General features: G+C 42.6%; 2 protein-coding genes and 1 long non-coding RNA gene across 8 annotated transcripts in view; 2 read left to right on the top strand and 1 right to left on the bottom strand.

Annotated features, from left to right (window-relative positions):
* Nucleotides 1–329: 329 nt before the first annotated feature.
* BDH2 (3-hydroxybutyrate dehydrogenase 2) lies at nucleotides 330–21794 on the top strand. Of its 2 annotated transcripts, XM_025873564.2 has the most exons (10): nucleotides 330–423; nucleotides 3154–3294; nucleotides 4180–4258; nucleotides 6401–6497; nucleotides 8101–8209; nucleotides 13482–13542; nucleotides 14505–14618; nucleotides 17941–17999; nucleotides 18561–18653; nucleotides 20673–21794. In XM_025873564.2, exons 2-10 carry the CDS (start codon nucleotides 3223–3225, stop codon nucleotides 20724–20726), a joined length of 738 nt encoding a protein of 245 aa, XP_025729349.1. In that variant the 5' UTR covers nucleotides 330–423; nucleotides 3154–3222; the 3' UTR covers nucleotides 20727–21794. The 2 variants fall into 2 exon arrangements, with proteins under 2 accessions (XP_025729349.1, XP_025729350.1); XM_025873565.2 differs by lacking the exon at nucleotides 14505–14618.
* LOC112825532 (uncharacterized) lies at nucleotides 5653–23948 on the bottom strand. Of its 3 annotated transcripts, XR_012378000.1 has the most exons (5): nucleotides 23577–23948; nucleotides 18061–18109; nucleotides 11417–14696; nucleotides 7050–7291; nucleotides 5653–6801 (listed from the first exon to the last, which is right to left on the bottom strand). It is a non-coding gene; the product is annotated as an uncharacterized lncRNA (long non-coding RNA). The 3 variants fall into 3 exon arrangements; XR_012377999.1 differs by lacking the exon at nucleotides 7050–7291; XR_012377998.1 differs by lacking the exon at nucleotides 23577–23948 and adding an exon at nucleotides 21851–22001 and having other exon boundaries at nucleotides 5653–7291.
* Nucleotides 23888–24699, top strand: part of SLC9B2 (solute carrier family 9 member B2) — a 49159-nt gene continuing 48347 nt past the window's right edge. For 2 of the 3 annotated variants that reach the window (XM_025873530.2, XM_073892054.1), the window contains exon 1: nucleotides 23889–24070. The gene's annotated coding sequence lies outside the window, so the exon portion shown is untranslated. Of the gene's footprint in view, nucleotides 24071–24699 lie in introns of all 3 variants that reach the window. The other variant, XM_025873536.2, reaches the window with a different exon arrangement.

Below are 24699 nucleotides of genomic sequence, written 5' to 3'. Positions count from 1 at the left end.
AAGGAAGCCTCCACTATCTTAAATGACTGAGGTCCTTCTATTTTATTGCCCTGCTGTCTTCTATGTGATGTTTCTGACTCATTAAATTTTTAATATCTTAGAACAGCACATAGCAGGCACGGACAAACAACAAAGAAAGACTTGGATTAAAGTGAAGGAAATGATTTCCCTATCCTAAGTAAGCTGTAAGGTGCTTTTCCTTTTTTCACCTTCTCCTTGGAGTCAGCCGTTCTACCTGAGTTCCACTAGATGGCAGCACACACACATATATAGTGTATAAATGTGCGCCTCCTTTTCTTAAAACTGAAGGAAACTACAAATCCCGACATGCATTATTAAGCGCCTGACTTGTTTCTGTACAAAGGTCTCGAGTTTGTTGCTCGCCCAGGGATCTGGTGGACGACATCCACTTGCTGCTCTAAAGTAAGTTTTCCTAATATTTTTTTAAATGACACTTCAGACTGGGACAGGGGGAGGTTTAGATTTGCTCTGTTCTGCAAGGTACCTCTTTCAAGATTAATCTCAGCAGTTAGATCAAGATAAGGGTGTGTTTTTAACAAGTTTGAAACTCTGGTATTTGTAAGTTTTTCAGTGTGGTTTTCACGTTGCATTTGTTGAGAGTTGCCTCATTTTACCATTTCAGGTCACGTTTGCCCTCATTTTCCCAAATAAATTCATTTTAGTTTGATAGTGTAGTTTATTCCAACAGTAAGGCTTTGGCCCTCAAATTTGGCCCCGGAAAGACAAGACCAGCGAGGAAGAGATTTCAGAGTGAGCGAAGCGGCTGCTCTGTGCTTGAGCAGTTGTTCAGTAAGCGCCTCTCCGGTGTCAGTGAATCCTAGGGAAAACCTTGGTACGTGCCTCCCGTGCCATGCACCTAAAACCGGCAATGACAGGGGGGCAAAATAATAACTTTTTAATACACCATGCCCAAGATGGGGGGGCGGGTATTGGAGTCTCTTACTTTCTGAAGCATACATATCTCTCAACTCTTTACGTGTTTAGAGTGAAAATGTATCACTCGTGTAAGAAGAAAGAAAAAAAAAAGAAAAAAAAAACGGTGCAACTCCCTGGCATCAGAGGAGGTCGGGCACTGTGAAAGTTCAGCCTCCGGGGCGCATAACAAATGCAGCCTTTCTCCGAGAACATCATCGGTGAAGCTGTAAGCAGGTCCCTGGAGCCGCTTGTTAGTGGGGCCCTCTGAGAAGCAAAACTCCAACACAGAGTTAAGGCGTGCACGCGTGTACTAGAGAAAATGCTGATACGAGAGGAAATGAGAGAACCGACCGTCGGACCCCCCGAGGGAGGCCCCAGCCACCGTAGGGCTGGGAGCGAGGGCCGCCGGCTGGGCTGGGCGGTGGCCGGAGGGTCCGCAGGGTCTCTTGTGTCCCGCAAAGCGGGTCTGCCTTCGCGTGGATGCGAACTCACGCACCGGCCTCAGCGCACAGCCAGCGCGGCCGCGTGCGGACCTAGAGGGCGCCCGCCCGAGACCGCAGGAACAGCGCGACCCACGAGGTCTTCTCTTGGACCTGCAATCCGAGGCCTAGGTTTGAATTCACAGCCTCGAGACACGGCACAGACCACATCATCCCTTTGAAGGTAGTGCACTGGTGTCCAGGCCCGGCCTCCTGTCTGAAACGCTGCGCTCGTCCCGCTCCCCTCTCCATCCCCTCCCTCCCTGCAATTTCACGGGAGGCCCTTGAGGCCACAGCACACCCTCCCCAGGAAACCACCCACTCCCCACCCCCGCCCGGGACTGCTCCACAGTGATCTTCCTGAAATACGTGTCTGATTCTGTCACACTCTTTCCATCAGTCCTTTGGTGCCCATTGCCCACAGGTGTAACCAGCCCCTCAGCATTCCCAGCTTAGATAAAGCGCGGAGGCTTGGTTACAGCAAAAAGCCAAGGTTGGCTGGGGAGAACAGAGATAGGTTCCAACAGAATGGACTAGATCATGTGAGTCCTCTAGGCAAGACTAGCGAGCTACCTGGACTTTATCAGGCAGGTAATTGAACAGGGTGATTGTGTAGGTTATCTGTACATGTACCAAGTAGTGGGCTCGCTACGCCCCTCCCCCAGCTTTTCTATCATAGAGGCTAGAAAACAAAACCTCAAATTCTAGCCCCTGCTGCTAGAGCTGGCCTGTGAAATGAAGACTGGAATTTCTGAGGAGGGCTTGCTTCTCAAAGAAAGTGAGGACACTCTGGAAGCCTTCTCGCTTTTATCTCCCACCACCACCTTTTTCTTTTTCTTTTTTTGCCTGGAATGGGGATGTGATGCCTTGGGACAAAGCAGCCATTGTGTGACTTGTGAGATCAGAGGCACCCATTAAGAACAGTGGGGTGAGAAAATGTACTCAGTTCCTTGAAGATGGCCTCAGTTGATCATCATTTGACTCTTAACTACCCCCAACCTCATCATTAGCCATTCCCTCTCATCCTGCGATCTACGGTCCAAGAACCAAATATCTTATGCATATCTTATTTTCCCTAGGTCAGAATTCCTCAGTCCTCCATTCTGAAAATTACTGCTGGTAGCACGCTGAAACTTTAAGAGAGGATCAGCAGCATTGTGTGGTGAAATGTCACATAGCAAAGGAGTCAGGAGGCCTGAGCTTAGTTCTGGCTCCATCATTAACTGGGTCTGTGACCTTGAGCAAGTCAGATCACTTTTCTCATCTATAAAATGGGAGTACTGAACGTGATTTGATTTTCCAGCTCTTTTGTTCAATGACTCTCTGAGGCCAACCATGAAATCATCCCAGTGACAAGGAAAAGCCATAGATAATCGATAGTGCAAACCCCAACAAAAGTTTACAGCAGAGAAATCAAGAAGCAGCCCCCACTAGTAAGGGCACATACAATGCTATAGCAGTTTGTATAGGGACAGTGGGGAGAACGGTGGTGGTAGCGAGGGGAAGGACTCCCGCCCCTGCTCCGTTAGTATCAGATGCTGTCTTCTCTAAGTACTCAAGAAACCAATTGGTGGATTAAAGTCCAATATATCACTTCAGTGGGTTGTGCTAAATGTTTCTGATAATACCGAGCTAGGTATCTGGAGTCAGCATTTTTGGAGAATTCAGATGATGGGACGATTTGTACAGAAATGCTGTCATTAAGTTCTTAAAGAGTTCACTGAACTGTTCATTCTAGACATCGCTGCACAGGACCAGGTGCTCAGCCATTCAACACGCGTCTGTAGCTTAAGCCGCAGGTTCCATTATGGGTCGACTTGATGGGAAGGTCATCGTGCTGACAGCTGCCGCTCAGGGGATTGGCCGGGCAGCTGCCTTAGTAAGTTGTTATCTGTGGTTTGCCTACTAACTTTGAGGTATTGAACTATGTGGGCAGATCCCATGGTCATTTAATTCTGCTCTACTTTTTTTTTTTCTTGTTTATCTTGTGCTTCTGTTGTCTTAAGTTACAAAAAGAAAAGTCGCTATCCCTGACCCCCGGGGAAAAGACGAAGGCATGAACACCTCCCATGTTTATTATGTGACATCACTGATAACCTCTGACTCTGAGAGAGGTAGTCCTCTGCCTCAGTTTCTCTGCACTATATTTACTGCACGGGCCCTATGGGAACGCATAGATTTCTGAAATTACATCAGTTCAGGTAGAGGACTCTAGAGTTACAAGACTATCGGGTTACCTTTACCTTCTAATTTATACCAACTTCTTGCACATTATAACCCCCACCTTAGCTAATTAATGCATTTAAAGTATTGACTTTAATAAAAGTATTTGACATTTATGAAAACAGTAGTATACTCTGAGGAGAAAAAGTGTTGAAATAACCCATTTTCTTTTATTATTTGGAATATAAGAAGTGGAAAATAAGAACTTGCTCAGAAACGAGAAATACAGGCTATCACATCACAGAACAGTATTTTGAGAGGTATCAGTAACAGAGTCCTAGATTTTAAAAACACGATTTTATTTGATAATGCTTAAAGGGACAAGGTTAGATGACAAGCGCAATGTATGTTACGTTGTCCTAATGATAAAAATAATAACAATGGGAAGGGTGAAGTGAGAGTAGAGAGCTTGAAATTCCATCTATTTTATAGGGAAAAAGTGAAAATAAGATAAAGGGGGAAAGGCTAACTGACTTTCCATTAATGAGAATGGAATCAAATCAAATAAACAAAGGATTTACTTGTATATTGTGTCTCCCAGGCTTTTGCAAGAGAAGGTGCCAAAGTCATCGCCACGGATATCAATGAGTCCAAACTTCAGGAACTGGAAGAGTACCCCGGTAAGCAAGTTGGCAGTGTGAACTTGGGATTCAGACTCTGCAAAGTATTATAAAGCAATAGTGCTCAGATGCTGAAAGAAAATTCCTTACCCACTCAGTTCCACTGGCCTTCTCTTTAGAACCTGATTCTCTGATATCAAATCTATATTGTGCAAACCTACAGACAAAAATCTATATATTTAAATGTATAAACATTCTAAGATGTATACCTGAAATATTTTATTTATGTAACATGTTAAAGGATTCAGTCCTCAGTTACAAAATTACATGTGAAAATTTAACAGTTTTTGTTAACTTTTTGTTTTTAAGTATGCTCTAGCCCAAGGTAGAACTTGAACTAATGACCCAGAGGTCAAGAGTTGCACGCTCTACCAACTGAGCCAGTCAAGCAAGCGCCCCTGTTTTGTTAACTTTTTTTTTTATGCTTTTATTTATTTCTCAGAGAACGAGAGCACACAAGCAACGGGAGAGGCAGAGGGAAAAGCAGGCTCCCCACTGAGCAGGGAGCCCGATTTGGGGCTATATCCCAGGACCCTGGGGTCATGACCTGAGCCAAAGGCAGATGCTTAACCAACTGAGCCACCCAGGCACCCCTTATCTTTAACTTTTAACGATGACTTTCCACTTGAGTGCCTCTCTGTGAGGGAAACACTGTCCAACAGAAACATGTGAGCCACATGTATAATTGTAAATTTTCTAGTGGCTACATTTAATAAGTAAAAAGACACAGGTGACATTAATTTTAATAATATATTTAATCAATACATCTAAAATATTACAATTTTAACATACACAGTATTAAAAAAATTTACACAGTAAAAAAAATTTAACATACACGGTATAAAAAATGGAATATTTTACATTTCTTATACCAAATCTTTGAAATGCACGTGTACTTTACAGTTCCAGCACATTTCAGTTCAGACTAGCTGCATTTCAAATGCTCATACTGGAGACAGCTCAGCCTTAAATCATATATCATGATCAGAAACTGTAAGAGATTAACTTGTTTGGGTGCATATTGTCCCTCACTGCACCCCACTAAACCTTAATTCCAACATCAGAGGGTTTCGATTGGCGTTACTCGAAAGAAATCAGGACATAGAACTCATTTGAAAGTTAACCGTTTTGGCAAAATAGAACTGGCTACATGAAAAACTGAGTTCACTGAATTAGTTAACTGAATTAGACCATGTGGAGTTATTTCAACAAGTCTAAGGGAAGCTGCTGTCCTAGAAAAGCACAAAGCAAAGGAAGTTCTTCTGAAACTCAATTTTAGTCTTCCCCTTCTTCATTTATAATCTTTCTTTTCTATATCCAAAAGGGAAGAATAAAATAAACCATATATTTTTAAAATCATACAAATGACCAAAAAGCCTATTTGTTGGTTTAGGGGTTTTTTTTGTTTTTTTTTTTTAGTAGCTAGTACAGCGTGTCTCTCTCAGATCCCACACCAGATCTCTCATGGTCAGTGTTTTCATCTCTTCTTCTGGCCTCTTGTTTCTTTTTTTTTTTTTTTTTAAGATTTTATTTATTTATTTGACAGAGAGACGCAGCGAGAGAGGGAACACAAGCAGGGGGAGTGGGAGAGGGAGGAGCAGGCTTCCCACTGAGCAGGGAGCCTGATGCGGGGCTCGATCCCAGGACCCTGGGATCATGACCTGAGCTGAAGGCAGACGCTTAACGACTGAGCGACCCAGGTGCCCCTGGCCTCTCGTTTCTTCTTGCAGTTTAGTCCAGACGTAAGTGATGGTACCCATGACCAACAAAGTCATTTCTAGTAAATAAAAGTAAAGGGCACAAATAGAAACAATCTCTTAGCTCACCGCACCTCAGACAGAATTCAGCGTCACTGTAGCAGTGATTCAACCTCTGGGGAAAGGAAACGCTGGAGAGGACCCACTTGCCCGTCTTACTGCTGGCTTACTCAGAGGCATCTGATACAGAGCTCAAGATAGGGAGGACCTGAAGATTTTTACTAATAAGATTCTTAAGATTTCTAAGACCCCTACTAATGGCCAACAATCCTATGAAGCCTGACTAGACTAATATTACAGTCTTCACATTTCAGAACAGCTAAATCTTCAAGGCTAAACATTTTATGAGTTAAAGGTAAATCATGTCCTTTGTTTTATTTTTCAGGTATTCAAATTCGGACCCTTGACGTCACAAAGAAGAAACAAATTGACCAGTTTGCCAATGAAATCGAGAGACTTGATGTTCTCTTTAATGTTGCTGGGTAATTCATACTTTTTAATTTCACTGTCCTTACAGAAAGTTTTCTATGACTTATTTAATCACTTTTGATAATATGGCAAAATTATTCATCATGAACCATTATACATTTCTTAGGAAATACAGCTAGAGTTTAGACAGAATTTTTATTCCAAGATTCAGCAGGTGAGAAAGCCATAGAAGTGGACACGGGCTTGAGTCCTAAGGGAAATTATGGTCTACTCAAGAGAACTGGTAGTAATCCAGACCTGTTGCTCTTCTTAAGGCTGGTAACGGCTCCCACCAATGGACTGGTTGTAGATGCTCCACTAAGACATAAAATAAAATGAAAAACTGTTTTCCAGTAGATGTCTTTAAAACAAAGCATATTTACCAGAAACTCAGCCTATGGAAATGCAGGTGTTCCCCATTTTTTTGGCACAACATTCTAGCCAGTCCTCCACACACCTCCCAAGCCCAGGGTTTCTTATCGGGACAATGAGCCCCACCCAGCAAAAGAAGTCTGCGTGTTGCACTTCTGTAGAGAGCGCAAAGAGAGTGGCTAAATTGAACTTACTGGGGTGGTACCCAATGTGCCGAATCAGGTACGAATGTGGGGAGACTGGAACTGGACCCACCACACAGACGACAGGTAGTGCTAGCAGTTTCCCTACTCAGGAGCAGCTCAGTAGAGGTGAGCACAATGGACGTTTACACAGGAACTAAGTGACATTCCCCTTTTCTTATGGAATGTTATATTTGTACTGCTGCATTGATAGAAAAATTCCAGAGCCTTCTAATATATTTTTGTTTTTCTTCCTAATCATTTTTCAAAAAAAAAAAAAAAAAAAAAAAAAAAATCCGTCTATAGTTTGTCATATGTTACATGGTGTGGAAATTAAATTAAAGCAACAATATATGGCAATCTATTTTATAAACTGCTCATCCCTTATATGAGAATATACTGAGAGCCATGACCAAAAAAAAATCAGTTAGGAAAAATAGTTTTTGAACATCTTTACATTAAACTTTCAGCAACATAAGCGATATAGAAGTAGAGCATGTGGTTCTTGCTGTCATACGAAGGATGAGCATGTTATTTACAAGTGTGACTTGACAAGGAGTGAAGGCTGCTTGAAGAGTTTTGTTTTGTTCTGCTCTGTTTACTCAGTATGTTAGAACCGTATGATAGAGATACTACTTTGCTACCCTGCAATGTGGAGACAGTGGTTTTCCTTGCAATTTGATTTTATTTCTCTTTGAAAACAGTTAAATCTGTGCCACTGGAGGGCACTATAGCTCCTGAAATAGGAGTCAGGGCGGGCGTCCTAGTCTCACGTTTGTTTTTGACATTTCCTGTGCAGTTCCTGCCGAGATTCTTATGTTGGGTGGCCCCAGACTTTTGCCTTTCTCTTTTAACAGAAGGATGTTGTTTTCAAATAAATGTATTTAGCTTAAGTTGTTGGATACTCATTAACCTAATGTACTAAGTGATATTCCGAATTGTTAAAATCTTCATAAGAGAAGGGTCAATGGTCTCATTATGTGACAATAAAAAAATGGTAAGGAAATGGAATACAAATCTTCTTAAATGATCATTTTTCCCCACTGGTCAATCCCTCTTCCAGTTTTGTCCATCACGGAACCATCCTGGACTGCGAGGAGAAAGACTGGGACTTCTCGATGAATCTCAATGTCCGCAGCATGTACTTGATGATCAAGGCATTTCTTCCTAAAGTAAGGACTGCCACCACAGGATAAGTACCACTGGATAAGTAGGTCTCCGCACTGGGCACCAAGAAAGGGTCCTCACATGTGCCGAAGAGTGACAGTAGCTAACATAATGACAAACCTGTACTGAATATTTATTTCAAGGCATTTAATATAAATTAACTCATTTAACCTTCCAGTTAAGAAATAGTCAGGAAATATTAAGCACTATTTGCAGGTCTCCCTCATTCTAGGTGCAGAAGACATATCAGAAAACTAAACAAAGTCCCTTCTGTAAGGCAGATCCCATTTTTGAGGAGACAGGATAATGGGTAATGAGACATAACTTGGGGAGTGATTAGAAGTACTACAAAGAAAAAGAAGCTAGGATATCAGTAAAGTCCAGGAGGGCCTCACTGAGAAGCTGGAATTTTCATAGAGGTCCAAGTGAAATGAGGGAGCTAGCCATTCAGGTATATTCGGAAGAGGGTGCCAGGGAGAGGGACAGCAAGGAGGCATGCAGAACCAGAGGAATGTGATGACGTAGGTACTACTTTATCACATCCACTGTAGAGAGGATAAAACCGGGAGGTGAGGTCACTTGCCCAAGCCCACATAACTATCAAGTGGTTAGAGTAGGATCTGAACCCTGGAAGTTGGGCCCCTTCTTGAATTTCAGTATCTAGGCACATGCTCTCAAGATAGACCTACCCCCATTGCTTTTCTGTTCCCTGATACGCCCCTTGTTTTTAGCTGAGCCACACAGGTACCAGAGAGGTGAGAGCCAGTGTATGCTCAAGAGAGAGCATTCCTCCTGAGTCTGCTACCCTGGAATTCCACAGCCTTCACACAGCTCATCAATGTTTTTCATTTTATTTTACAAACAAGCATTAAATGCCTTTTGATATAAAGCCCACACTAGGTGTTCTGGGGAGAGGGGAGTGTAAATATGAGAAACATTGAGTTCAAATGAACTGACAAGCCAATAGTAAGCAGACAGCACAAGCTCAGACAATGGAAGGGGTTGACTGAGTATAGAATTAGCTCAGTCCAAGGTTGTCAACTGAACCCTAGTGAAATGCAGAGGAGCATTCTTCTCTTCCATCCCAGCCAGATTAGATGACGGACATACCGAAAGCTGCCAACCCAGCACAGAGAAGAGCTTTCTAATGGCAAGGCAGGACCGATGCTTTGCTCTAAACATTCAACCTAATGTCAAGATGAACATTAAAAGGAAAATTAGGAAAACCTGACTTGGAAACAAAGGAATTTGTTTTAATCTGCTTGTTTAGCACCTAGAAAGGATTTCTCAGTGGGTCCATGGGATGTTAAACTAGCAAATTTTTTTAATAAAATCTCACTTTTTCTGCTTATTTGGAGTTCATGAGAATCTATGTTATTTGGGACTTGAATTATTTTTTTTGAAGACTGATCCTAGGATATGGGAGAGAAGCAGAGGCTCTGGTAAAAGGAGAAAGCCTAGGTCACAGGAGGTAAGCTGTCATGTGTGCATAACCAGCCTACTTCATGTCTGGAATGCTCTACAAATGTGACCTAAGGCAGCAAGGGTGGGATATGGTCCAGTGCAGCTGAAATTTAAACTTGTCAGTAAGCGTTAACTTCTGAAATATCAAACACTAACTTGCAAATTAGTGAGTTTACCTATGATTTAAAGCATCTTCACAATAATCCATATGAGCCAGTAACACCCATTTGTAAAACATCCCAAGAGATATTAATGACTGGGATGGGCAATCAGAAGGAGTCAATGCCACTTCTGAAAGGGACAGTAACCAGCCTGACCTGAGATTCTGGACTCTGGCTTCACAGCCTGAACTCTGCCCCTCCTTCACTGTGCACCGTGGGAGATGGCACTTGCATTCTATTCTATTTAAAATGAGGGTGAAAAAATTACATGATCCCTGTCTGGGATCCTCTGGGTTCATTCACTGTGATGCACGTTTCCAGGTTAGAACTTTCCAGGGGAAGCCAGGATTTACAGCCCAGGCAGATCTGAAAAGTCAGGGGGTCAGAACATAGAAACACTTTTGGAAATTTTTGTTCATGGGTAGACATACTGAAAACCATTCCAAGACTGGAATTTAAGTTAAAAGGCAAAGAACAAGTTGAAAATACTGTAAGAAGAGGTCAGTGCAAAATCCAAAGTCAGGGAAGTCTCGGCTATGTGGAAGTTTCTCCCCTTTGCTGTATTTTAGAAGATTCTCTAGCACATAGAGGTGCTTTGGCAAGTATTTGTTGAATGAATAAATGAATCTAGGTTGTCAGTCCAGGTAGAGGTCAGACATGGAATCACCAAAGACCCAAGAAACCAAGGTCTGCCAGGTTTAGGAGCTGAGCTCAGTGGGGACAGAAGAGCTGGGTTAGGGTAGGACTAACTAGATCTACAGCTAGAGGGAATTTTTCAGAGTTCTTTCTTAGCCCCTCCCTGAGTTTCTGGGAGATCAGTCGTATGGAGGATCCCTACGTACTAGGCACTTCACTTTATACCTGCCAAGTCGTATTTGCCAGAGAGGGCTATCGCGTGGGGAGCCAGGAGGAGCATGCGCACTCTACCAGCAGGCACTGAGCTGGTGTGGAGAAGACTTCATGGAAGGAGGCAAGGACAGGGCTTTAGAACCAGCAGACAGACCTGGCCGAATAGATGGATCCAGTGTCAGGGGCAGCACTAGCGTCTCCTAGTGACTATATTCTAAAGTTTTGCCTGAGGAATTGCTGCACTTCTGAAGATGAGAGACTGAACTTACTTCATAGCTCATCTTTATATATTCAGTTGTGGTATATGTATTCTATAGGTATTAAAAACAGGTTACATATGAGAATGATAGCTCAATAAAACTGGAAAAAAATTAAAAATAAGTAAAAATGGGTTATTTGCAAGGTTGGATAAGAAAGAATAATGTTAAGGCTTTGTTTTCAAGCCTTGACTAATTTTCCTGGTCTTTTTTGATGAGGACCCCATTTCATATGATCCTGTTTATCACACAGACAAACAAGTTGGGTTCAGTATTTTCACCCCTGCTGCTGTCCTTGACTTGGTTTGGGTCGCCTCAGCCTCTCCTTGCACTCTTTAATCCATCCAACACAATGCCTTAGGTTGTTTTAGACTCTCTGCTCTTGGGTGCAAATAGTAACTAAGTATCAAAACAGAAAGGAAGGGAATACTATAGGGAGACCTATCATCTTGGCAGCCTCTTCCCTGGACCAGTCACTCACCTCCATTCCTGCACCTCTCGGTCTGAAAGCGGCTAGAGCAACTCACGGAAGCAGAAGCGACTTCTCTCTCTACACTGACTGTTGAGACGCTTTCTTTTTAGAAACTTCTTACTTGACTTTCATGGCACAGCATGTCCTGCATTTCCTTCCTCTGTTCTCTGGTCGTGGTCTTCCATTTCCTCTCAGCAGTTGTAACTCTTTACCACTCTCCGTGTCCACCAGCCCCGCCTTGTTTATGGTCATCCTCCTAGCCTGATTTCAATGAGAAGGTAGTGCCCATCGGGCAGGAGTGCTTTTCAGGTGTTGCTTCTTCCCCCAAAGCATTCACGGGTCTCCATGCCCCCGGACCTACCTACATGCCCTGGAAAACACACATACATGTTATACTTAAGTATACGTTCATCTGAAAACATTTCTAATTCCTAGCAGCCTTTTTATTCATTATATTATTCCTTTAGGTCTGGGGCAGGGCCCAGCAATCTGCACTTTAAACTAGCATCTCGGGGTGCCTGCATGCCGCAGTTAAGCATCCGACTTGATTTCAGCTCGGGTCATGATCTCAGGGTTGTGAGATCAAGTCCCATGTAGTGCTCTGCGCTCAGCAGGGAGTCCACTTAAGATTCTCTCTCTCCTTCTCCCTCTGCCCCTACCCCCACTCAAGCTCTCTCTAAATAAAGTAATTAATTAATTAAAAAAGAACTAGCACCTCAAGAGATTTTGATTCATCACAGTGTATGGTCCACCTACTGTGTACCATGTAGGAGGACAAAACAGCAACAGATCCTCCTCTTCAGACCTTCACACTTTGGGGGAATTCTGAGGGAAGTGTTCTTAGGAAACACTTCTTCGATGAGGGAGGCAGGCCTCAGCACGTATAACCATTTACCACGTCCTGCACTTACTACCTAAACCATCTCCACCCCTGTTGCCCACAGACATTTCTGCATCTCTGCTTTCATCAGTCCTTTCCGAAATCACTCTGTCAGCTTCCATTGGGTCTCCTCGACATGGTGCTGAAGTAATCTTAGTATTCCCCAAATGTAAACATGCCGCTGCTCTGCATTAAACCCCTCATTGTCACCACCGCAGTGCCTTCAGGGTAATGCCCAAATTCCTAAACTTAGCCCCCATTGGCCTCTGCAGCCTCATTCCTCCCACGCCTAGCATTCCAACCAGACCCATCCCCCCTCCCTCCCAGTTCCGTGATACAGCCTCGATACGTGTGGTTCTTGCTTCTTAAATCACCTTTCTATTTTTCTGGCTAATACTTTGGTTTTCAAAACTCAGCCCACCTCTTTCCTCCTTAGGAACCCTCCTCTGAGTGTCCTGCAACCTGGATTGGTCCCTTCCCGCCACCCTGATCCCCCCCCCCCCCCCCCCCCCCCCCCCACCCCCATCTGGAGGTCTCTGCTGTTGCCAGATGCTGGTTATGTCAACCCCTCCAGTCAGCTGGCAACTCTCTATAGGCAGGGAGTGTGTCATTTATCTTCCAAACTCCTGGACCTACCACTGTATCTGATCATAGTACGTCTTCAACAAACATGTGTCAGGGGCACCTGGGTGGCTCAGCTGTTAAGTGTCTGCCTTCGGCTCAGGTCATGATCCCAGGGTCCTGGATCAAGCCCCGCATCAGGCTCCCTGCTCAGCGGGAAGCCTGCTTCTCCCTCTCCCACTCCCCTGCTTGTGTTCCTGCTCTCACTGTGTCTCTCTGTGTCAAAAAATAAATGAAAAAAATCTTTAAAAAAAAAAGTGTCAAAGTAAGACTTTTCCAACAGCAGGAATACAAAGTAATGATTATTGTTCATTAACTTTTCATTTAGCTCAGAGTTCCTTCTTGGTCTTACTGATGCTTTTGTGCCAAAGGAAGGCAGTAATCCTCCTGGGAAATGTTCCTGCCAGTGAGTGTGTAATGACTGTTAAGACTGCCTCACAGCGCTTCATGTTAATAGCTAATAAGATGCTTTTGCAAACCATAAGTAAATGCAAATCTTCTAAAGAGGTCGCATTCTTATCTAGCAGAGTGGCTTTTTTTTTTTTTTTTTTGGTATTTGTTTTGTTTTGGCAGATGCTTGCACAGAAATCTGGCAACATTATCAACATGTCATCTGTGGCTTCCAGCATCAAAGGTAGGTCTGTCTTCCTCTGGGAATCATGATGCACAGACCCCCATACCTTCACGAGCTGTGGGTTTTTGCAATGAGCGTAGCAGAGATTATAAAGCCCACACATAATTTCAAAACCACTTTTTAAAAAATTGGTATTAAGATCCTTACTGTCAGTCTTTTTTGCCTTCGTTGTAAACCAGTCGTAAAAAGTAAATTTGTTTCTTTTGCCCTTCCTTGTATTCCTTCTAATGGATGTGAACATGAAAATCAGGCCGGAAGAAGGAAATATTAATCCCTTTAATTAGCCAAGAAAGATGTATCAAACACTATGTGCCCCTCACGGTCCGCAAGGGGGAGGATCAGGCAAGTGCACGTCTTCTGCAGTGTGATAGTATTACCACACGGGTTCGTGCAAAGGGCTGGCACCGCTGATACGGGGGAGTGCTTCCCCAGGTCGGCTGATCTGGGCACTAAACACAAGTCAAGTCCAAGAGCCGGGACTGCAGTGCCAAATGGAAATGACATCACAGTCCGGCAGATGGACTTGGGCACTTCAAGTGAAAGTTACTGCCATGGTGGCATCCCTTCTCAAGAACACCCGTGAGCCTGCCCGAGACAGGAAGGCAAAGAGAGGGCGCAGGCCTCCTCACTGTTTGGTCTGGTGTTTGTTCTGTTGTTCTTTCTCGTGATTCTCTTTTGGAATCCGCCCAAGGGTTCTGCCCACCGGTAATGAGAACCTAAGACCACTGCCGTCACCTCAGTGCGGGTTCTCCTCAGTCTCGACTGAGTTGTGCCAGGAACGGTATTATCTTCCCACAGTCAGAAACCGGCCCTCTTCAGGGAGAAAACCTGATACCAAATTTTAAAAAGGGCGGGATGGCAGGAAGCAAGACAGCGGTTCCTGGGGACAGTCAGTTGTGCTCCCTTCCTCAAGGAGACTGTGGTTTCGTTCCTTCGATTGTTGAGTCTTCCTTTCACCTCAGGGGTCCTGAACAGATGTGTGTACAGTGCCACCAAGGCGGCTGTGATTGGCCTCACGAAGTCCGTGGCCACAGACTTCATCCAGCAGGGGATCAGGTGCAACTGCGTGTGTCCAGGTGAGGCAGGCTCCACAGGGCTGCCACTGAGCTACCCATCCACGGAAGTTTGTTTACCACGTTATAGTGATCCTGTCACTGGGGAAAAGCTCAAATGAAAAAGGGTCTATGCTTATTAAGATAACAGTCCAACAGGGGTGCCCGGGTGGCTCAGTTGGTTAAGCGTCTGCCTTGGGCTCAGGTCACGATCCCGGGGTCCCGGGATCGAGCCCCAGGTCGGGCTCCCTGCTCCGTGGGGAGCCTGCTTCTCCCTCTGCCCCTCCCCCTCTTGTGCTTGTTCTCTCACTCTCTCTCTCACTCTCTCTCAAATAAATAAAAATCTTAAAAAAAAAAAAGATAACAGTCCAACAGTAGATTGGGAACGAGATTCTTAGTCATTAGGAATGAACCACAGGTGCAAAGGGTTTAAATGGTATTCATGTGTGTGGAACAATTCCAAATCCTGTGGCCAAGACACATAACTGGCCAGAGCTTGGTGTTTAGGAAGCCGACCAGAGATGCCCTTGTCAGGGGAAAGATGAAAAGTAGACCATGCTCATAGGACCACAGGAAGAAAGTAAAAGCAGCCTCCCAGAACATAGGGAGCTACTGAGTCTTGTCAATCACCTGGGGTGACCCATAAATAAAAAGGAGGGGTTAATACCCTCCTTGATGCTATCAAAAGAGGACCAGCAGACGGTGGCCTGCAGGAGAAATCTGGCCCACCACCTGTGTAGTAAAGACACTCGTACTCTAACACATCCGCACCCAGTTTGCATACATATTGGCTATGACTGCGCTCCTGCTACAAAGCAGAGTTAAGCAGTTGTAATTGACCAAATAAATGGTTCTCAAAGTGAAAAATATTCTCTATCTGGCTTTTTTTTTTTAAGAGTTTATAAATTTATTTGACAGAGGGAGAGACAGCGAGAGAGGGAACACAAGCAGGGGGAGTGGGAGAGGGAGACGCAGGCTTCCCGCAGAGCAGGGAGCCCGATGCGGGGCTCGATCCCAGGACCCTGGGATTGTTCCCTGAGCTGAAGGCAGACGCTTAATGACTGAGCCACCCAGGCTCTCCTTCTCTATCCGGCTTTTTACCAAAATGTATGCTGACCTCCCATAGAAAGGAAAGAAGAAAAGCAGAACTTAGTAGACAGGACATTCGATCTGTCCAAACAAAAGCATTCTGTAACTTATTTCATAGGAATAACTTATTTTCTTAATAACTGTGGGTATGTCTAGGAAGTAGATATGCCCTTCCACTGGGTTCCACTGACCCAAAGGGAGCATAAGAAGAATCACTAGCTTCTTGTCTGAAAAGGATTTAAATATCACATTTCCAGGATCAAGGTGGCCCTCAGGGGTTCACAACTGGTATTGGGGGGTTGGAGAGAAGCAGCATTTTGCAGTTACCCATGGAATTTTTCGAAACCTAAAGTGCATGCCAGAATTTGGAGAAAGAGTTGATGGGGAAAATCATGTGTCATTTGGAAAGTTCCACACAAGATTTTTATATATTCCACCGTGGTCTCCCCTTGCTGACTGATCAGTTTAAAAGAGGACTACAGAATACCCATCAAGCTGCAGAATTTCCATGACCGAGGTGTTCTATCTAATTTTTCCTGGACTAGAAAGGTAAACCTAGGTAACACCAAGAAAAAAGAGGATATAGACGAGACGGTTTCACTGGGTTTTAACATACCCACCGGTGACACCTGACTCTAGCTATTTGGGGTACCATTTACCCAGTGGAATAAATGGCAAAATGATTTGGAAAATGTAGTTGTTTTTAGCAGCTGGACTTTTCATAAGATTGGAAAATATATTATCAAACTGTCTGGAACAAGGAACTAGCTGTGACTCAAGAGCCAGTCACAGAAGAAAACCTGACAAGGGACGAGTGTGTCTGGGATGGCGCTGATGGTGGTGTAGTCACAACTCTTCCACACCAGGCTTGTGTAGACGGGGGCATGCCGTGTCAGTCTGGGCCATGGACACAGTGGAGCCAGGACAGTGCAATTAAGTAGAAAGCATAGGCTTGCTCTGTGGTTTCAGTTAATAGCCATTCATAGCAGCCATATGAAAGAGATGATGCTCACTTGTCTGGAGTGGTGGGAAGGTATCAAAGTTGTATTTTAAAACTGGATTTTGAGGATATTGTTAAGTGAAAGCTTAGGTGTCTTAAGCATACTGTTGGTAGGATCCTGGGCTGTTAGGGGGCTGTGGGTGAGAGAAGTAAAGAAAATATTATTGGAAGCTGGGTACAAGGGAATCTTTGTTACGTGGTTCCAGAAAGTTTATCAACACTATTGCCTGCAGTGATGTGGAAGGTAGAAAATGTTCCTAATGAACTGGGTATCTAGTAAAGGCAGTTTTCTACTCTGCGTGTTGAAAGGGCTGCCCACTAATGGTGAAATGTGAGAGGAGACGGGTGACCTAAAGAAATGGTGTTAAACACAAAGGAGCCAGAACTTCCTGACTTTGAAGACTCCCACCTTCTCCAGAGAAATGACAAATGATGCTAAAATTGAGAAATGGTTTCCTGGTGAACATCAACCCGATGGCACTCTCGGGACCAGAGGGTACGACTGTAAAATCATCTGTTATGACCTTACAGGTATCATGTGGTTGCCCAGAGGACTGTCAGCCCCCACAAAAAAAGGCTGTCTAAAGACAATTCACAGGTGACAAATTAATAAAAAATCTGGGCAACTTGCTCTGTGGGAGCTTGAACCAAGTGGGATTTTAAACATTTTAGCATCAGTCTTACTTTTTTTAAAGTGAAATAATTTCAAATTATATTTTTATGAGAAACATGAAACTGTGGTTAAAAATAGGAATTTGAAACCAATGAAAATAGGCAAGATAATGAGGAAAATGTAGAACCATCTAAATTACTGAGGACCATAACAAGCATGGCACCACCTCTGAGGATCCTGAGTGGACCTGACAGCAGAGAATGGTTTTGAGATCATTAAGGCATCCTGGGCTCTTGTACTGGTGAAGTACTTATACGAATGTATGGACATCTCAGGGTTGTTCTGAGGAGTAACTGAGATAATACATGTAAAAGTGCTTAAAATCCATAGTGTCATGTCAATGTACTGTAAGGAAAATATGTCTTGGGAATGTTGGGCGATTCACCCAGAGTCCTTGCCTCGTGTCACAAGGAATTAAGATCCGTATTTTTAAAAATCATAGAAAATGGAGGTGAAATTGTCATTCAAAGTCACGGAGAAGGATTTCACTGATGGTTGTGTCATATGGAAAGGAAGTTTAAAGTCTGTCAATGTCTTTTTCAGTTTGAGTAATTAACCAAGCTGAATGTTCCCCTTTGATTCAGGAACGGTTGATACCCCATCTCTGCAAGAACGAATACAAGCCAGACCAAATCCCGAAGAGGTATATCTACTGTTTTAGATTGTGTTGAAATCTTCTGGTTGAAAAGTGTGCTCTTCCTTACCTGGAGCAGACGGATTCATAGAGACAGACAGAAGGGTGGCTGCCAGGAGCTGGGGGAGGAGAGAACAGGGAGTAATTGGTTAATGGGTATAGAGTTTCCGTTTCGCAAGATGAAAAGAGTTCTAGACGGATCTGTTGCACAATAATGTGAATGTACTTAACACTACTGAACTATACACTTAAAAATGGTTAAGATGATAAAATACACATTATGTGTATTTTATCAGTTTCAAAAATTAAAAAAAAAAAAAGCCCTCCTCTTTAACTGATCTGATACAGTGTGTGTAGGTTTAACATAACACATAGTTTGAGTACCTTGAAAGTCACCATAGTCCTACTTGGTCCACAATTAATGATATAAATGATATTATCATGTATCATACATGATTAATCAAGGCAGCACGCCACTGGAACCTCTATAGATTCCTCTTGTCTTTGACCTCCTGAGGAGTTCACACTTCACCTCACATTACTGATAAGTGGTATGGTTTCTTGTCCCAGGCACGAAACTGTTTCCTGAAGAGACAGAAGACTGGAAGATTTGCAACCCCAGAAGAAATAGCCCTGCTGTGTGTGTACTTGGCTTCTGATGAAGTAAGCACTATTCTTCCCAGGGAGTTCATTATCCTCATTTGGCCACGATTTGCTTATCAAAATAATGTCATGTTAGAGAGTTGCAACATATATATGCTAAGAGGTTGCATTTACAAGATAGGGATAAGTTGTGATTTAATTTGCTCAAAGACAGACCACGTGATCTGAGCCGCCAACTCTTCCTCACTCAATGCTACATGTCACTAAATCTTGTAGCAAATGACATGGAGCATTGAAAAAATTAAATTGCTCAATTTTATGAGAGACAGTTGCTTTCAAATATTATAATTGGGGAAAGCCTGACTAAACGGAAGTCAAGGAATGAACCTCCAAAATTATGAGAGCTTCAGGTGAAATGGGGAGAGAGTTAAACAGATGTAATTGTCTCTAGAAGACACAGATTTGGCATCTGGTATTTTTAGTTTAAGAGAATCCTACTGGCTCTTTTTTTCTATGAATTCTTGTTTGTTATCACGTATGGAAATTCCCATTTCTATCTCTTTCCACTTTGCAACTATTTAGTAACCAGTTTCTTCCTTAATGGCTATTGTATATATTCTTAAATGGCACAAAACTACAAAAGCAGAAGCTACATTTATAAGGTATAGAGCACAAGAACATCCCTCTCTGTTTTATGTGTTTGCATGTTACATGACCAGGGAACTGCAGTGTATGAGAAGAGAGGAAGAAAGGGACCCAGGCAGAAGTGAGCAGGTGTGCTGCTGATGGCGTTAGCTCTTCTTTACAGTAACTTGGTACACACCAGGCAGTTGGTGAATGTGACAAATACAGTGGTTGAAATGTTTTAGTGATAGAAGTTATCACTTCTCGGGACTGTTAACAACAGTTGTTAGTCGCTGCAGGAATTGCTAAACAAATTACTAATAGAACAAGTTTATTGGCATTTGTGGTCTCTCTGACTCCGTATCTACAGAAGAGTTCATTTGATTTGGAGGTGCTGCTGAGGAGCTAAACTGCCCTTGTTTAGCCAGAGCTTAGGTTTCCAAATGTTTGGAAATGTTCTGCCTTGAAATGTGCAATCGAAAGACCTTTAGACTTTTAGAGGAACCCAGAGGAGTCCTATATGTGTAATAGAAAGCTTGCTTTAAAAAAAAAATTTGAGGAATTGGAGTCATTTCTTGGTAAAGTGTCTGATAACCCCCTAGTTTATCTACTGTATTTGATCAGTTTTCATAGATTGAAGTTTAAAAATTTCTGTTCTCATACTATGATGTCTTTCCTTCTTGCCTCTTCCATTGTCTCAGGCTTTACATAAATGTAAAAGTAAGAACACAAATTTAATATTCACGCTTAAGTTAAAAGATTTTTAAACCCCTACCACAAGGATTATTTCAGCTTTATTTCTTTGGAAAATGAAAAATTCTATGGAAAAAAAAGTAATTTTTTAAATTCTCTTAGTTTAGTACAGATTTGGATATCTGAAACTAGTGTATTTTTTCATAGCTTAACAGATGTAATAATTATTATTCATATAAATTTTAAAGACACATTTAGGGTGCTTCAGCTCCTGGAAACACTTATGTATTTCAATCAACTAAATATACAATATCTTATATAAAAAAATCTGTTTGGTAATTGACATGACCACTTTATGACAGACACTTGATGTTCAAAAATTTATTAATGGCATAAAACTCAGCTACTTTAGAATAGTTCTGAATTTCAAAATGAAAATGTACTATTTTAGCCTATACTTTATCCTAATTTAGGGAGTGGCTGCATATCACTAAACTTAATTTTCCGACTCTGAGACCAAACACCTGCTTAGAATGTGACTTTTGTGCTAAAACACTAGCCAGAGGCCAGTTGACTCAAGATCACAAGAACATGCAGCTGTTTCAAATCATCCAAAATTTAATTCAGATTTTCCTAAAATGTTTGTGAGGTATTCCTATTATCATGAATACATTGTTTAGCTATCTCAGTGAGGGGAAAATTGAAACACAACCTGTGTTAAACCTGGTTAATTGTTCTGTCTCCTTGTGTTTATCACTGCAGTCTGCCTATGTAACAGGTAATCCTGTCATCATTGATGGAGGCTGGAGCTTGTGATTTTGATCTCCTTGCTGGGAAGGCAGGCCCCTCCTGTCCACAGTGAACCTGGTTATGAAGAAAATTCACCCCTCATGTCTTTCCTGTTAGTGGCATATTAATGAAAACAAGCCCCTTTTAATGATGTCATTGTTCACGAGAGTCAGATTCTTTAAATATGTTAATCTCTTTCTAACCTCTTCTGAAATCATTGTAGGGAGATGACATAAAAGATAATGAACTCACTGCAAATGAATAGTTTTAAAATAAACCACAATTTGCAAGCATATAAAATTAAAATGTGAATATGAATAATGGAAAGTTTTTAAGAAAAAGGTATTAATTTGTATTTTACTTCTATTTCAAATTATTCAACTATTTTGTACAATTCTGCATTGGTCTGTACATGGATACTAATTTTAAAATTTTACACCATTACAAATGAACACAAGGTAGGAAGGAATTTAGCTTCAGTAACTTACATTAAAAGGACTTTAGATTTGGAACTATACTGTTGATCTGTTATATAAAAGAAAAACAATCATCAAGTGTTTATACTTAACGGATGTTATCACTCAAAATTAAGTGCTGTCTTCTTAGTTTAAGTAAAAAATCTTTCTTAAAATAACCAATGACATTTGGCATGGGCCTAAGAAACTTATAATGAACTAGCAGTATTGGCAATTTGAGTGATATTTTTTCAGTTAAACGTAGATTTTTTTTTCACCAAATTTCAGGTTAATTCTAAGAGGACATGAAATTTAGAAACAGTCTCTGGGTAAATAAATATAAGTGAATCATATAATAGGAAACAAAATTAAAGAAAATAAAATTTTTAAGGAATGATGAAATAGAAAAAGAGAATTAAGGAATATAAACTTCCAGTTATAAAATAAATAAGTCACAGAGATGAAAAGTACAGCGTAGAGAATATAGTTAATAGTACTGTAATAACATTGTATGGTGACTACACTTATCATGGTGAGCACTGAATAATGTATAGAATTATTGAATCAATATGTTGTACACCTGAACTTAATACAGCATTGTATGTTAATTATAATTCAATTAAAAAATGGTTACAACGTTGTTGGGGTGTTTTTGTTTTTGTTTTTGTTTTCCATGAAAAAGCTTAAGTGGGGCACCTGGGTGGCTCAGTCAGTTAGGCGTCTGCCTTCAGCTCTGGTCATGATCCAGGGTCCTGTGATTGAGCCCCGTATCGGGCTGCCTGCTCAGCCAGGAGTCTGCTTCTCCTTCCCCCTCTGCTGCTCCCCCTGCTCATGCTCTCTCTCTCCCTCTCTGTCAAATAAACAAATAAAATCTTTAAAAAAACAGAAAAAGCTTAAGCAAATTGTGGATGATCATTCTATAAGAGATTATTAGGAAGAAGTTTTTCTTATTCTTTTAGGGTTTTATGTTTGTTTTTTATTTGTTGCTACTTCAAAAGATCAAATGGTATGATCTACATATAGATAATAAATGAGCATTTATTCTTAGTCTTTCCTTTTTGAACCTTAATTTATAATTGATATTAATTCATATTAACGAGGAAAATTTTGAAATGGACAATAAAAGGATAACATATGTGAGGAAGAATATTATGTGGTTGATGAAAAAGAGTTAAAATTGACAGCAAAGAATATACTGACTAGCCTTCCTGAAGAGTCCATTGATTATAAGATTTGCTTTGGGGTTCTGGACCAGGTAGTCCACAACTGCATCACAGATAGCTTGTTTTGTGACCTAGACCAAGTCACCCAACTGACCTTGGATTTTAGTTTTCTGGTTTGTGGAATTGGGGAGTTGGACCAAATGACTTGGGGTTGTTTTTGGTTTTTTTGGTGTATCATAATCAAAATGCTATAACTTCTCATCAAGAGAAGGGATGGAACACTGAAGCTTACAAGTATGTTATGAAGTACTTTATGCTGTGAGCGAGTATGCACGTGTATGTATGCATGTGTATGACAAATGAATTTTAAATAAACACACGATGAATTCCACAAAATGAATTCTAACATTAACAAAGGCTTCCCCAGAGTTAGTTCTTTTAGCTAACTAGAGATGATAAAACATTATAAACAATAAAAGCTGAGGTAAAATCTCACCAGAAAGTTAAATGTTCTCCAAAGTCACGTTAATCAAATGGGGTGATGTGTCAATGAAGATCATATGGCTAAAAGAAAAGGAAAAATATATTCCATTCCTGGGGTAAGAGGAAGCTGGATACCACTAGAAATTTCTGCAAGCTTTAGGAGAGGAAGAGCAGTGTAGGAAAATACAGTAATCACTTTAGATGCTCTGAAGATTATTGGATGGATGTAGGTTCATCCATACTACTCACAAAGGAGGGCCTGAGAGACAAGAATGAGTGGTTTCTATCTGGTGGAGACACTTCCTTGACGTTGTCCCTCTTGCTTGAAATGATTAAAACTGGCCCAAGGAGTGAAAAACAGGTAAGACAATTTTTATGCCTGAAGGAAATGAAAATTACCCCGAAAGGGGCACGCGCATATACACACACTCGCTTGGAGGGTGGAAATATACAGGAAAGAAAGAGAGTTTTAAAGGAAAAAAGAAACTGCTGATGGGAAGGTTAAAATCTAAAATGATGCGGTAAGAAGGGCTTCGGTGTTAAAGAAGCAATAAAAAAGGTGGGGGGAGGACAAGTGTTTTATCCCACCGAATTGGTCACCCAGACAAAGAATCCTGTCTTCCCACCGCATCTGAGAAGACACTTGTAAAAAGCACATTTGAAAGGTGGAGTTAAAACCCAAAATGTAGAAGTTGGTTTAGGGAACGTTAAACCTTGTAACGGGCTGTCTGGCCTGCACTCCTAGCTCCAGAAGAGACGGCGCTGCGCGTCCTCACCAGGGTCTCGTCGTCGCCGGGGTCCGCGCTCGCTGCGAGTTTCCCCGGGGGACACGCTGGTCCTGGCACCGTGGGCCGGCCGCCCGGCCAGAACACACCACTGCCACACCACCGGGCCGCGCCGAGGTCTCGGAAAGTGGGCCCGTGGTCGGCCGGGCTCCCCCTCCTGGGAAGGCCGCGCGCCGCCAGAGCGGGGACCCAGCGGAGGGCGCGCGAGGGGGCCGCGGTGGGCCGGTACCCGCCCGGGCTTGCGCGGGGAATCACTCCGGCGCGGCGGGGCCAGACCTCCGTCGGGGGGCCTCCAAGCGCGCGCGGGGAAGGCGGAGCTTCGGAAGCCCGCGGCGCGCCCAGCGCCCGGATATCTGCGGTTTTCGCAGCCTCCGGCTCCGCCTGGGGAGATGCGCTGCCTGGAGACCCCGCGCGCCTGGCTGGACCAGGCTCCCCTGAAAACATTTTACTCTGTTCCCCACCCTTCCTGCGCTGGAGACGGCGAGGTGAGTAGCCCTCAGAGGACACCAAGCGCCCAGAGCGTGTTTTTCTTGTTTGTTTGTGTTTTAGTTCTCAAATCAACCGGAGGGTGTTGCTACTGTGGGCTATGCCAGCAACGTGAAGGTGCTGAGAACCATCAGATCCTACTGACTGGAGAATAAAAGCGCCTGCTCAAAGGGCACACTGTGGCTTTTTTTTTTTTTTTTACTTATCAGCCATCGGCTTGTTATCTCACCCTAGACTCTGGTGATTTGTTGCTCTAAAAGATTAATATCAGAAAGCCACCATTTCCTTTAGCCTCCTGTCAGGAAACGGACACCAGCGGACAGAGAAAAGGCAGGTACCTGACTGAGCCTGGTCAACCTCTGTTTTCACTGAAAGACTGACACCCCATTCCTCCAGTCTGTAAGGGGGCCTCCACTTGACATCATTGCTGCTACAAACTGCTGTCCTAAAATTCTGGTTTACTGTTTCTCTCTAAACTAAGAATGAAACATTTCACTTTAGTTTTTTTTAAGATTTTATTTCTTTATTTGACAGAGAGAAAGAGAGAGAGAGCACAAGCAGGGAGAGGGAGAAGCAGACTCCCTGCTGAGCAGGGAGCCCCATATGGGGCCTGATCCCAGGATTATGG

This window comes from Callorhinus ursinus, unplaced genomic scaffold, assembly GCF_003265705.2.
Source record: "Callorhinus ursinus isolate GAN/ISIS: 27379988/994484 unplaced genomic scaffold, GSC_fseal_2.0 scaffold4, whole genome shotgun sequence".
Classification (NCBI taxonomy): Eukaryota; Metazoa; Chordata; class Mammalia; order Carnivora; family Otariidae; genus Callorhinus; species Callorhinus ursinus.
The sequence above is the reverse complement of the archived record's forward strand: the minus strand, read 5'-3'. Positions and strand labels throughout refer to the sequence as shown.

Coding starts and splice junctions, on each gene's coding strand:
- BDH2 (XM_025873564.2), top strand. CDS start 3,223: ATGGGTCGACTTGATGGGAAGGTCATCGTGCTGACAGCTGCCGCTCAG. Junction 13,543..14,504: donor TGTGGCTTCCAGCATCAAAG/GTAGGTCTGTCT, acceptor CTTTCACCTCAG/GGGTCCTGAACAGATGTGTG. Junction 18,000..18,560: donor CCAGACCAAATCCCGAAGAG/GTATATCTACTG, acceptor TTCTTGTCCCAG/GCACGAAACTGTTTCCTGAA.